Source organism: Leptosomus discolor, chromosome 1, assembly GCF_034619465.1.
Source record: "Leptosomus discolor isolate bLepDis1 chromosome 1, bLepDis1.hap2, whole genome shotgun sequence".
Lineage (NCBI taxonomy): Eukaryota > Metazoa > Chordata > Aves > Leptosomiformes > Leptosomidae > Leptosomus > Leptosomus discolor.
The window spans coordinates 29,910,380-29,923,998 of NC_141391.1; the positions used below are offsets into that span (position 1 = coordinate 29,910,380).

Sequence of the window (13,619 nt, forward strand, 5' to 3'; positions counted from 1 at the left end):
CAAAACCTTGACAAAACCAACAATCTGACTAGAAGAAAGTAACTGTGGGATGGTGGTATCATTGTATTGCTTGCATTTGCTGGTCTTTCCAATGTATGTTGAATTCAAAGTGCCTCATCATCTATTAACAAGAAAAGAGACACCACCATTTGGACCAGGGAAAGATGAAAATTAGATTTTAAAATGAAAATACTCAAAAAACTTGGTAAACATAACTGAATCACTTCTAACTCTGGCTATTTATTTTATAGCATAAGATGAATGCTATAAAGCCTAAATTTGGATTAAAAATAAGTCCAGGCTCAACACCCAACACTGTAAGCTCCCCAAAACTAAAGCACTGAAAAACAGAACTTAAATTACACCTCTTTTTTGTGCTGCCAATATTCCTGATGAATAAACAGTTCAACTAATTAGAATTATAAAAGAAATCTTAAATGTTTGCACAGCATTAACTATCCAGCATCACCAGCAGTATCTTTGCACGTAAGACTTATACTATCATCACATTTCAGCTTGAAAAATATGAATCATTTGGTGGTGGAGGGAATCAACCAGAACATTAACAGGCTCATGTCACAATTCCAAAACTTGCCTGTGCTTGGGTTGCGCAGTTTTGTAAACAAAGGTTCGCTGTCAGGTGTCCTAGGGCGATCAGTAGCAGCCTCTGTAGGGGGAGAGGAAAAAGTTACGAACTTGTAAACTGAGAAGTATTTCAGGCTCGGCCATGCTTTTCCAAGACATTCAGAATTAATTGGATTGGCACTTTTTTAAAACTCATGTATTTTCTGCTTAAATGTTATATGTCTCAGCCCAAAATCACCCTACCTGATCAAGGCACCTAAATTATGATTCCAGACTTCCTGGCACTCTCTATCTGCCACAGGAAAGACATGCACCTGGGGATGATTTAGATTTTGAAAACCACTTCCCCCTAGAGAGCCTCAGGCAAGAGAGCTCCGAAGTCTGACTTCTCAGTTAAGTGAGATGAACTGATATGTTGCCCTGATTAGTCACAAAGACACTGAGAATGCTTTGGTCAGGCCAAGCACTGTGTGGACATTAGAAAGTTAAATGTGCAAAAGGTAAAATATTTGTGGGAAGAAACAGTGGTCCTCTAAAGCTTTCAGGAAGTCAGATTGTGCAGGGATATGGGATAGGAATTGTCTGAGTGGTCATTACTTCCACGAAAAACATGCACCCTTGTTTATCTCTTACGTATAATCTTGAAAAATAAAGAGTGCATTTAATTCCCCATAATCTGAAAGAATACAGCACCTCTGGCTTAAGCCTCTGACAGTTGTTCTCTTTTCTGCACCTTTAAGCAAAAAAAGACAAAAAGCAGAGCCACAAAAGTACAATTTCTCTGTGAAATAAAAAAAAAAAATAGAAAGCAAACAGCTCCCATAAGGATGCTGATTCAAGTCTGAAAAAACACATATAAGGATCCCCAGTTAATTATATTCTACCCAAGTTCTCTTTGTAGGAAAAATCTAACTTATATTTATGAAAACAACTTCCCACATCTGAGTGAAGAGCACCATGACAGCATCATCTTTCTTAGCTTGCACACTGCCAGCTCTGTCTCAATTACTTTCATATAGGCATTCATCAGAGGAAGGAAAATCACTAAAGCATTTCACATACATAACCAGTATCCAGACCCCAGAGAATGGACTGAGAGGGATCAGGCTGACGCTCGCATTATGGTGCTGCTGAGGAAAGCAGAGAGGAGCAGCAGAGGCGGGCTCACAGCTATTCACAAGGGAGGAACAGAAGTGTCACATCGTCCTTCCCCTTTCAGCAGCATCCAGGAGGTTTGCGGAGAGGAAGACAGCACAGTTCTTTTTTATGGAAAACAGGGAAGTAGGAACCTCAAGTACAACCAAAAATAGCTGTCTTCCACTCTGGCTGAGAGCCTATCCCCAACCCATCTGGAAAGGGCAGGTGGACTTCTCACAGGCTGTTCACTGACAAAACAACCCTCATTTTTCACATCCACCTCTGGTTATTCAGTTGTGTCACAAACAGAAATTGCCCAGATAAAGACATAAGCAGGGTTTAAAAATCAAGTATATTTTGTGATAAAGTGTTGGAGGATAATAGTTCTCAGAGCAGTTCACAGAATTTACAGTCATCATCTTCCCCTGAATTTTTAGCTGAGTTTTCAGGTGGCTTGAAAAAGTGCTTTAAAAAGTTTCAATCTAAGTTGAGCGTTTTTAATGGAAAATATCCATATTTGCTAACCAGACTTGCTTCATATGCTGATACATAAACACACACAGTTGTCAAGCTACACTTGCCCTGACAAAGGCGAACTTCAAATTTCTAGAGCTGTGTATATTTCAATTCTTGACCACAGTTTAACATCAGTGTATTTTCTGTTACTTTTTAAAACACTACAGTGATTAATGACAGTGAAAGAAACACATTGCATGTGTTTACTTTGATGTGTTTCACACGAACATGTTAAAATATACATACTAAATGTGAGTTTCAAAATTTAAAACAAAAAGCAAAACAAAAAAAACCCCAAAGGAACTTTCAGTGCTCACTTGCTCTGATTTCTTCACACACAGATTTATGAACACTGGGAATGAGTTCAGCTGAGCTCTAAGTTGCATCTTGTACAACGTGAACAATTAAGTAGACAATCCTTCCTAATGTAGCTGTTTTTAATTAAGTTCATGTCTTTATTTAGTTGATATGTTCTTTTCCTAACCTTCTAGTACCACACTGACTTTATCCATCCCTGCTAAGCCTAGGAGCCACCTGCAGTAGACAGCTCTCAGTGTTAACAAACCCAAGGGATACAGTGTCCCATCTCTTCCTCAACAACCCTCTACCTTCCCAACCCAGATAACCGCCCTCCATCGCTAAGGCCTGCCCCCTGCTATCCTGGGCTCTGGGAGAGCACCCTCTGCGCTGCTCTGCCCTGCCCTTTGGACACACTGCCTGGCCCCGCAGCTGCCTGTAGCCCTTTCCCATGTGAAGAGAAGCACAGCTCTGCCCTCTTAGTTCTTTGGTCCTCCCCCAAACTCTGTGGGGTTCATCACTGCACAGAGGACAGCAGTGATCATATCCCAATGAACAGTCTGAGTTGCAGCCTTCAGTCCCAGTATCTTGTACTGATGGGATCAAAGTATACATCACATTCTCCACACAGCTGCCACAGAAGATGTTTTACCAGAAGGGACACACACGTGCACACACACACACAAGAAGAAGGGAAGGAGTGGGCAAAGGCAAAAGTGGTTTCTTTTGAGTTTATTTTACCCTCAGTTTCCTCAAAACGTCCGCAATACCCCACTCCATTTCCAGGGGCATCTGAAGTATATTTTTGTTACAGATTGGGTCTACTAGATGACAAGTCGGCAGACAAAAAGAGGGAATTGGGAGAATGCCTGCTTGGAAAACTGGATGCAATTTTAACGCGGCCTTAAGGGCAAAGAAGGCCCTATTTATCTGAACTTAAACACTTCATGACTAGGAAAATGCTAAGCAAGGGATTTTTGAAGCTAGGTGTCCAAACCCAACCTGTGTGTGTTCTGGCCTTTAGCCAGGAAAGGTAACTGGATTTCTTCAAAGTCATTACATTTATCAGTCCTTGTATTTGGGCAAGGATCTCTTACAGCTAAATACTTCTTAAAAAGCAGTACTGTAGCAATTTTCTAGCAAAACTAAGAGTTAAACTAGGTCTTTTTTTTTTTTAGTTTTAAGATTCACATCTGGATACAAAATAAACTTACACAAAATAAGCAGAGAAAAAGGACATTACAGGAGAAGCTTTTTTGTTAAATCCTGAAGAAAACCATCGGATGATTGCCACTGTGTTTACTGCAACAGTTTCCATAGCTCAGCCCTGAGAAACTTGTTCATCTACAAAAATAACAAGGGAGAGAATTAAGACCTTTCTGACTGAATATAATATTCTCTACCAACTGTCTTGCAGCTGTAAGGTGCAGGTAACACACAGTCAGTACAAGCCAGCTTACTAACAGATGTGCCAGTACAGCATGCTATTCTCCTAGGACAATATTCACTACAAGGATACAAAAAACTGACACAAGGGTACAGAGGGACTCAATTAATCCTGTCCCAAGGAGGTATCTCCATTAGCAATTCTAGATTGCCAGGGAAGACAGATGACAGGCACTTCCAGGAGGCAGCTGAACCTACCTAAGGCCTAAATCCACCTATGTCATCCCCTGCAAGTATCTGCCTCTGTCTCCACTGAGCTTACAGACACCTCCAGCAACGTAGAATGAATCTGGATGCAGTACTGCCACAGCTGTACCAGAGGAGGGAGTTCTGAGGTAAGCACAATGCAGGACAATCAAATGCCAACACTGGGCTGATGTCTACTTCGCTTAATTTATAGTCTGCTGTTCATTTACTATTAACCAAATCACACAAAATCCATCTAAAAATGTGGGTGATATATCCATCAGTTTTACTTGAGTCTACAGTCGGAACCACAGAATCCTGAAGCTGAGCAAAAGAGACTATAAAAGTTTAAACAAAGCTTTCCATTACAGAAAATATCGTATTTCATGGAGGTCAGACATACAACCAGGCAAATTCTATAAAATATATAAACAGAACAAAGTGAAAATGAACCAGCTGTCAAAGGACTTCTGGCAATAATTTCTTCCACAATAGATAGATACAAGGCACTAATGAATCTGGCCACTAGGAAAAAAAAAAAAAAAAGTGTTAGCTGGTACAGCAACATGAATATTGCAAAAGAACATAAAACTCCCACTAAGATCTATGAAACTGTTATGGATGATGCAAGGTCTATTCACCCTTTTTTTTTTTTTAAAAAAAAAAGCTTATAGAATACTATATATAAAAGACTAATATCAAGTTATATGGAATTCCCATGCAAAAAGCTGCCAGCCAAGCAAGCAAAAAGGCTGTAAATATCTGTCAATTGCGTAAGAGGAAAAAACCCTCTGAGAGCACAAATTTCCCTACCACCATCACTCTGCAAAGAAACAGGATTATTTAAAAGTCTGGAAATATAAAGTTAAGTTTTCATTTAAAAACAGATATTAAGCCATACGTCACCTGCACAAGTCTTTTCCATTCCCTTCTTAACTCCTAACCTTGAACGAAAGGTGTGTCAGATGGAGATATTATGATGGAGCCCATTAAATGGACATTTTATGGAAGCCTTTAAACTATGTAGCCTAAAGGTTCAGATATGTTAGATCTAATAACCATTTTATTTACGTTCTTTTTAGAATCAGTCAGCTCTGAAGTAAATGGTTTTAATTCAGTGCCTGTGTCCTCTGTCCTGCAGCATGCCCCCAAAAAAAGCCCAGTAAAAATTAATTAATAAATACAGTACTTTTGACAACTTTTGTAAGTTACGAGGTAATTCACTATTAGCATAATGAATGAATTCAGGTATGCACAGACCGATGATACAGTTTCATGAACGGCTTGAAAAGACGAAAGACCACAGGCCACTGAAAAGCACCACCCTGAGGTCTCCATCTCTGCTCCCTCCCTGTTGCACAGGTCTGCTGCTCTCTTTCCATCAAAACTAGCAATCTCGCGGCCACACAGCAAGTCAGCTCAGCTCACTGATCCAGCTGAGAATTAACCAGTCACAAAAAAGAAGTATTAATTTTCACCCAGATCAGTAAGCTATTTTCACTCACCATATGGTTACATGATCACCGGAGTAAAGGGACAGAACCCACGGCAGGAGCAGATGACATAGAATATAACCTACTCTGTATGTGACACTGGTGTCTTTCACCAGTGTAATCTAATCAGATAACTAGATCGTATGTGACTTTACAGAGGTGGGAAAACAAGAGATCAGCCACAAGACTACATTGTTGCTTCCTTGGCTCACAATACTCTCAGGGGAGTACCAAATGGCACACAGCTCGATTCACCTCTGGAAACAGCCTCTATTGCAGGCGCTTACATACAAGGTACGGCTTTGCACTTGCACATGCTTGATTTTTGGAAATATCTTCTTAAGGTGTTGCTTAGTTATATTAACTTGAAGTTTCATCACCACCCTACCCTCTCCTTGACCATAGTCAAGGTACTAGCTTCAGAGAGGGGACTTTTGCCACGCCTGTTGTAAAAGAGAACGGTTATCAGTTTGGTAATCACAGCATTTATTATTTGGTGCCCTAAGGAAGTAACATTTAATGTCACACAATTTACACCCCTTAAAGTCTTTCTGGCTCCCACTTCACCTGAAAAATCCTATGATAAAACACAGTGATATCTAAAAATGGCACTGTTTTCTATCTTGAGCAAAACGTCACATGGAATTGATACTAAATGGTCTGAGTGGTCTTTTGCTCCAGTACATAGCTATGCAATACATCTAAATATTAAGACTTCTGCCTAAGAGTATCCTTTGGCTTCCTCTTGAGCTGGCACAGTTCACTTCTTAGGCCAAAAAAACATGTTCATGGACTCATTGGCAGCAATGGACAGTACTAATTCATCTGTTACTTAAATCTAGATGCTAGTCAGGACATGCAGAGGTTTGAGCTGAATGAAGGAGAGGTCAATCTTGAGAAGTTCAAGAACGGGTTATCACTAGAAAGGATAAAAACTTCAGACTTCCCTTCTCAATATTTATAGGGTCAACACTGGTGCAGCTGTATTACTGGCTGAATCAGCTCTATTCCCATGTGCAGAGAGGCCTAAGTTGGCATAAGCTGGTCTCTTCCAAGCCAGATGGCAGAAAGCAGAACTAGGAGATGGTGTTACACATTAAAACATCTCTTTTCAGTTATTTTATTTGCTATGCTTCCTTCTGGCTCCTTAGCTTGCCAGCTATATCTGCTTTACACACAGCTGAGCTCAGTATGCCTTTTAAGAGATGACATATAAGAAACAGTGCAAATTACCTGCAGGCAAAAGGCTTTGTTTAGGAGATGTAAATGCCAGTTTAGGGGGAGGTTGAGTAAAATATGCCCACTGAGTGCTAACTTCTGAAATAAGCATATTCACATTCACCTTATTAAAAAGGTATATAAATATGTGCACATATTTTAAATAATCTTTCTAATGTTTAAGTAAGCTGTTAAAAACACACATATTTGTTTATTGTAAACATTATTTCCAAGTTCTTTATCGAAATTATTCTGGAACTATTAATATTCAAGTATCCTGCTTAATTTGGACATTCACTACGACTTCTGAATCAAGCTCCCTAACAGCCCAGCAGTGTGGTCTATTTTGTACCAGATAAATGGAACTGTTTTTTAAATGCTAAATAAAAGCATGTATCAAAGTGTTAAGTGCAAGGTGCGAGAATGGAAAAAAAAAATTAATATAAAACCTGCCTACTTCAGATTTTAAAGCAAACTACTTATATGCATTAAGTATTCCACAGCTTCTTTTGCTATGACATCTTTTCTCAATATGACCCAAAATTTTCAAGTCAAATGCTTCCTCTGTTGTTACATGGAGACAAAAGTTCCTTAGTCTCATTTGAAAGAACGAGGGATTAATTTAATGTGTGCTGATGCCCTATGGTTTGGCATCACAGACGATTTATTTCTGCCTCCATCTGACTTTTGGCATATATGAGATTTGTTCAAACAACTTGCCAAGCCTAACGTTGAAACTGCTCCTTTTATTTTTAAATAAGTAATTCCTAAAAATAATAGGATTGTTAAATTTTCCTTCCCCCTTGCAATCCTTCCAGTGCTATTCATATGGCAGTTCCCATAAAACAATAAAAAAGCTAATCAATTTACTGTTTAAGAAAACAGCAGACTGAAAAAATGTAGTCAACTAAACTTGTCTAGTTCAGAAAAATAAAGGTTGAAAATAATTTTCAGCTTGCAGCTAACCCCTACTTCTTTTCCTAATACAGACAAACACAGAACAAATTAAATACAGCAGTCTCAACTTTAGGTGTAGAGTGGAACACGAGACTGAGCAAACTGCCTTCAATTCCTGACCTCTTTGCTAAAACCAGTGAAGAATATAAATAGTTCCAGTTCTGACATAACACCTATCCCTGAGAAAGTGTACCCAAAAGAGAATGCCCTTCACACCCATCCTGTTAAGCAGCTAGTGTGATTTTGGTTGCTACTGGTAAGACCAGTTTGAAGCCATTATGTAAGAATGTTTATTTGTTATACAGAGCCCAGATCAGATCTATGTCATGCACAGCGACTTTACCACTGTATTTGAGGGTTTTCCAGAGCCCTGCCCTTAGAACCCTACAGTTAGGTGGGGTCTCAGTATTATTTCTCTCCCTAGAAAATAATTTCTAGTTCTTATGATATCCAGGGAAAACATTAACAATGATAGTTCCGTGGGCCCAACTCACAAAGCAAGGAAAAATTTCCTATATGCACATAAAAAATTAATCTCACTGGTTCATGCAGTACAGTTTTAAAAAAATGCACATGAATATTCAGTAAACACAGACAGAATCTCCTCTACTAAAGCACATCATTAGCAACTTTCTAGCTGTGAGATGGGCAGGTTTTAATCTTCAGGAGATGCTTCTTTTCCCTTGTACTTGTTCAGTAGTTAGACCAATACAACAGGAAGCCTGTATAGGACTCTAGATTCTCAAGGGTAAAGGGGGGCTCGAATATATGGGTAATATAACATCCCTGATTACCCAACTATTACGGGAAATGCAGAAAAGCTCAATTTGGAAACTCGGCCACCCACCGATGAAGTCCATGTGGGTCCTCCAGGACTTATTAGCACTTTGGTGTCTCAGTACCATGATTCCTCCACAATTCCACATTCGGGAGGTCCTCTTAACCATCGATGTCAATTACCCTGCACAAAGCAAGTTCAGATCCGGATTTCCAGCCAAGCTAGTAAAATCCCCTGGAACGTGGAGCACAGCACAGAAACACCCAAGTGGTTCTGCACAGAGCCAGCTTGGGTCCATCAGGACTTATTAGTTCAGACACTGTCTGAAAGCAGCTGCACTGCAAAACTGGTCCTGGAAACAGCAGAGATGTGTTAACATGGCACAGCACTTGAACTAATAAACTGTTAGTGCTGAGCTGAGTCTGCTCTAGGCCAAATCTGGTGCCTGTATGTCCACAGGATAGTTAATCTGCAACTGGAGAAACTGCCCAAAGAGTTGACTCCATTTCAAACCCAGCATGCACAGCTCTCCCCCCACTCACATGCCCAAGTTTTCTGTCCTCATCACCTCGCTTCATATGACCAAACCCTCCATCTACTCTCTTCCTCTTTGTTCGTTGTTTTCTCTCTTGACTATTCACATCCATTTCTCAGCCTTCCTCTAAATGTCCACGATAAGGCTGCACAATGTACACAAGCAGCTTCCAGCCTTTCAGGAGTAATTAACATGGTTACCACCCTCTCATCTTACCATCTCCACCAGACCAACACTTCCTAACTCTTCTCCCCCTGACTTCTGGTTTCCCCCTTTGTCCTGCCCTTGGTGTTTCAATCCCTAACATAGGAACAACTACACTTATAAAAACAAACAAAAAAAATATGATTGTCTTGGCATATCAAATCATCCTGCCTCCATGGAAAAAAATTAGTATTGGCAGAAACACCACAACAAGAGCTCTCACCAGGACAAGGGCAGGTTACCACTTCTAAAGGTAAAATTTGCTACTGCACCTAGAAGTTGCTTACCAGCCAGCCCACATATGACTGTCCGAGGCTCTCCTTTCCCCTTCCCTTATGTGACTCTCTCATGCCAAACCTGAGTGTCTTGGTGTGGCAAAGGGCTAGTGAGACCAAATACTGTTATCAGGCTGCTGCTAAGAACAGTTAATGAGGAAAGAATGCCATCAGAAAGAATGAGGGTAGGCAAACACAGTCAAAGGCTTGTACAAAATCACACATTCTCAGAACAACATAGTAACTAAGGAACCAGAGCAACACATCCATCATTGTTCAGAACTCCGGTGATATCTTTGCCGTGTTCTAGGAAGCTACTATTGAACGTCTAACAGTCTGATTGACTGAAAAATACTGATACGTAAGAAAGCAAGTTTCGGTTCTCATTGTTTTTACTTCTATACTTTTGACAGACCTCATTCTTTTTTAGACTAAGACATCTAGCTTCTTTGCAGAACTAGTCACCGTCTTCATCCATACAGGAACTTTTACATGTCACAATCAAAGCAAAATGAATGGCATATATCCAAGTGGAGATGCTATCGGGTTGTGTAGGATGGTATCCATTATTAACCATACAAGTTGTTCGAGGAGTCAGACTATCCAGGTGAGTAGTTCAAACTAACTTAAGTGCTTGAAACTGGGACCTCAGAAAGTGCCTTTATTACAAGAAAAGTTTTGGAGCTTCTTGCGTAGCATTAAAACACACCTTGCTCCTTCCTCCTACTATGCACAGGATAATGGCCACAGATACAAGAAGATAAATAAGACTATTTTCACCTAGAAGGTGTTGGTAGAATTAACAAATGGTATTAAACTCACATCCAGAATCAGATCCTGCAATTATTTACACCAGTTGTTTTTAAGCATGTACGTAGCATATGCCACGCAGGTATTATGAAGATATGGACTGCCATATGAATAAAATTTAACATAGCCAAAGAAAAAGCATTTTTTGATATAAATCCAACTGCGATACATCTTCATTCCTAAAAGCTATCAGGTCTTCCCACTACAAATTCTGCTAAATGACCAATGAAGAACTTCTGAGATACATTCAACAAAGCAGTTAAGAAATGCAAAACTTTGCAAAGTGATAGGTGTTACCTTTAAAAATCTCTTTTCTGAAAAAAATGTTAAAAGCAAACTACAACCACTAAATCCATTTTATTTCAGCAGTCCTGTTCTTATGATTGGCAAGTCTCATTAGCCGTGGAGTTCTGAAATATCAGCCACAGACTCTTTTTAAAGTCACTGTGTGCTTTGAGATTCTACTAAGGCTTAATAAACTTTCTTACAGGTCTGCAGTACTATATAAATTTTGTCAGAGCTGTGCTGGCACAATTGGTAATACAAACTGTCTGGCTTCATGAAAGTTACAAGTTCTGGCTCCAATCCTGCAAACACTTACTGAAGAATTTAACTTACTGCACAGAACTGACTACTCTTGCATAAGTTAAGCATATTTGTAAATATTTGCACAGTATGGACATCTGTTAGCATAGCCAGTCATCTGATACAAGATTCAGCTTTAAATCCTAGTCTGCAGAGAGTCAATATTAAAAAAGGAATTCCTCACTTATAAATTCCTTTCTTAGGCACTAAGCATGTCAGATACCAAAGGGTGGAACTGAAAAGTTAAAACCAGAGGGAGAGAGGAATCAGTGAAATCATAACAATAGGTTCTGTTTCTCATGTAACTAGGGAAGCCTGTTTTGTTACGGAAGCACATCTCAAACTGAGCTCCTGCCTTGTTTTCAACCTTTGCTGAAGTAGGCTCTCGCTAGACCTTTCCTTCAAGGGTGCCATTTATAGCATTTCTCACCATCATCGCAGACATTTTCACATAGCTCATAAAATTACTCCAAACAGTTCCTCCTTTTTATCAGGTTTGGTTGAAATTAACACTCAGTTTTGGGTGGGGTAAGAAACAGGCACAGTACAAAGGCTGACCCACAGATAATTGTGGAAGTTGCATTCACTTAGGAAATCAAACTAAAAAAAAGCAGTTATGAAACGCCTCCTTTCTCAGTGTCATGAGTACATCCTGTTTCACTCATCCTCTTTAACAGAAACCCCTTTTGTGATCTGTGAATTTAAAATTTTAAAACCTGATACTAGATAGACACAAATGTAAAGGGAGAAAGGCATCCTCCCATTTATTCAGCACTAAGTGAAACTAAGCCTACACAGTGTTTAAGAACTTGTGTATACTGCATCTGCAGAGCTGCCATGTGGAGGTCTGCCTCTACAGCCCATAGAGGAAGAGCTAAGGAGAGCTCACTCTAGCTTAGGACTTAGGATTTCCAAAGGAGTCTGCTTTAAAACAGGCTTGGAGCACTGAACCGTTTCCTTCAAAAAATGCAGGAATGATCTACGGGGATGGAGGCAAGGTGGGCTGCCAGCAGCAGGGAGACGATGGCGAGGCTCCATCAGGGACCTCGGTGACAAGACCACTCTTTTACAGCTCCTCTCCCCGGCGCTCACAACGCTGTTTGTAAATGAGGGGTGACCTGACCTTTGGAAAACCCTGACACACAAAAAAAGCCCGCGTAGGTGCAGTGAGGGAAACAGGGTCCTTGGGGAGGAGAAGGCGACTACCCTGTAAGGCCTTGTGTAAAGGCTGTGTCTCAGAACGTCCTTACCACACCAGGGCCGGGGCTGGCTGCACACAGCAGCCCGGAGACCTGCCCCAGCCCGCGGAGAAATGCACCCGTCTCTTGCCCCTGCAGCGGCCCAGCCTCGCCGCGATGCCGGCAAGCATCGCCAGGGCCAGTCAGCGGGGCGCGGTGGAGAACGAGAGATCGGCGCTGCGGCAGAGCCTGTGTCCCACCTCGGAGCCCCGCCGGGTTACCTGGTGCAATGAGCACCCATTGCCCAGGGTGCGCGTCCGCGGGACGCCGGTTCGCGCCGTGCATGCTCCGTACGCCCCGGCTGCCGCCCGCGCTCCCGCCGCCGCTCCCGCTCCCGCTCCCGCCACCGCCGCCGCCGCCGCCGCCCGCAACATGGCGGCCGGGGCGGGGCCGCACACGGCGAGGAGGAGAGGCGGGAAGCGGCGCCGCGCGCTACTGCCCACCCGGCGGCCGCGCGCCCTGCAGCCCCGCGCGTGGCGGTAGGACGGCGACACCCCGCGGGCGGGAGAGGGGGGGGCCGGGGGGCAGCAAGACGCTGAGGCGGCTGGGACTGCGCTGCCGCTTTCGCTCTCCTCCCCCCCTTCCAGGTGGAGGGAATGGTACAAGCCATTGCGGGCGGGACAGAGAGCGCCATAGCCTCTCCTCTCCCCCCGCCCCGTCAGTGCTCTGCAGGCTGTGGGGCGAGCGGGGAGGACGGTCGCCTATCGGAGCCTCTCGGAGCCCATTTCCCCACTCTTGGCCCAGTAGCCCACAGGCAGTAGGGCTGCTTTCCCACACACGTCTTTCCCCTCGCACCCTGAGAGCTGGCAGGCGAAGGCTTCCTTTTAACCCTTGTCCCATCGCAGGCTGCGAGGTGACGGTCTTGCAGGACCCTGTGGCAGACGATCGGGCGGCCATAGCGGAGCGGTGCCTGCCACTGCCGCATGGACGCCAGCCCCTGGCGGGAGGCAGCACTTCTGCCGAAAGCTTTGTCTTGAGAGGGGACCAGCTTCGATTAGGCATGATGAGTTTGGACCGAAAGGCAGAAATGCAGGGCCATGGAGGTGATTAACGGATTTGAATATCTGATGTGAGGAAAAGCTGAAAGCTGGGGCTGTTCAGGCCGGAGAAGGGAAGGCTCGGAGGGATATTAATCCCTGTACGTAAATACCTCACGAGGGAGTAAAGAGGATGGAGCCAGGCTTTTCTCGGTGGTGCCGACTGACAGGGCTTGATGCAAACGGCACAAACTGAAATGCAGGAAATTCCATTTAAACGTGAGAAAAAATGCTGGTAGCGTGTGGGTGGTCGAACACTGAACACTGGAGCAGGTTGTCCTGAACAACTTCAGAGCCTCCATCCATGGAGATGTTAAAAACC

General features: G+C 42.6%; 1 protein-coding gene across 2 annotated transcripts in view; it reads right to left on the minus strand.

The window, feature by feature from the left end:
• The window catches only part of RNASEH2B (ribonuclease H2 subunit B), a 37,660-nt gene extending 25,115 nt beyond the window's left edge, over positions 1-12,545 (minus strand). For both annotated transcript variants that reach the window (XM_086481932.1, XM_009959883.2), the window contains exons 1-2: positions 12,482-12,545; positions 596-667 (exon numbers count right to left, since the gene is read on the minus strand). In XM_086481932.1, the coding sequence (XP_086338058.1) occupies positions 596-667; positions 12,482-12,545 (136 nt within the window). The remainder of the gene's footprint in view (positions 1-595; positions 668-12,481) is intronic.
• Positions 12,546-13,619: the final 1,074 nt, after the last annotated feature.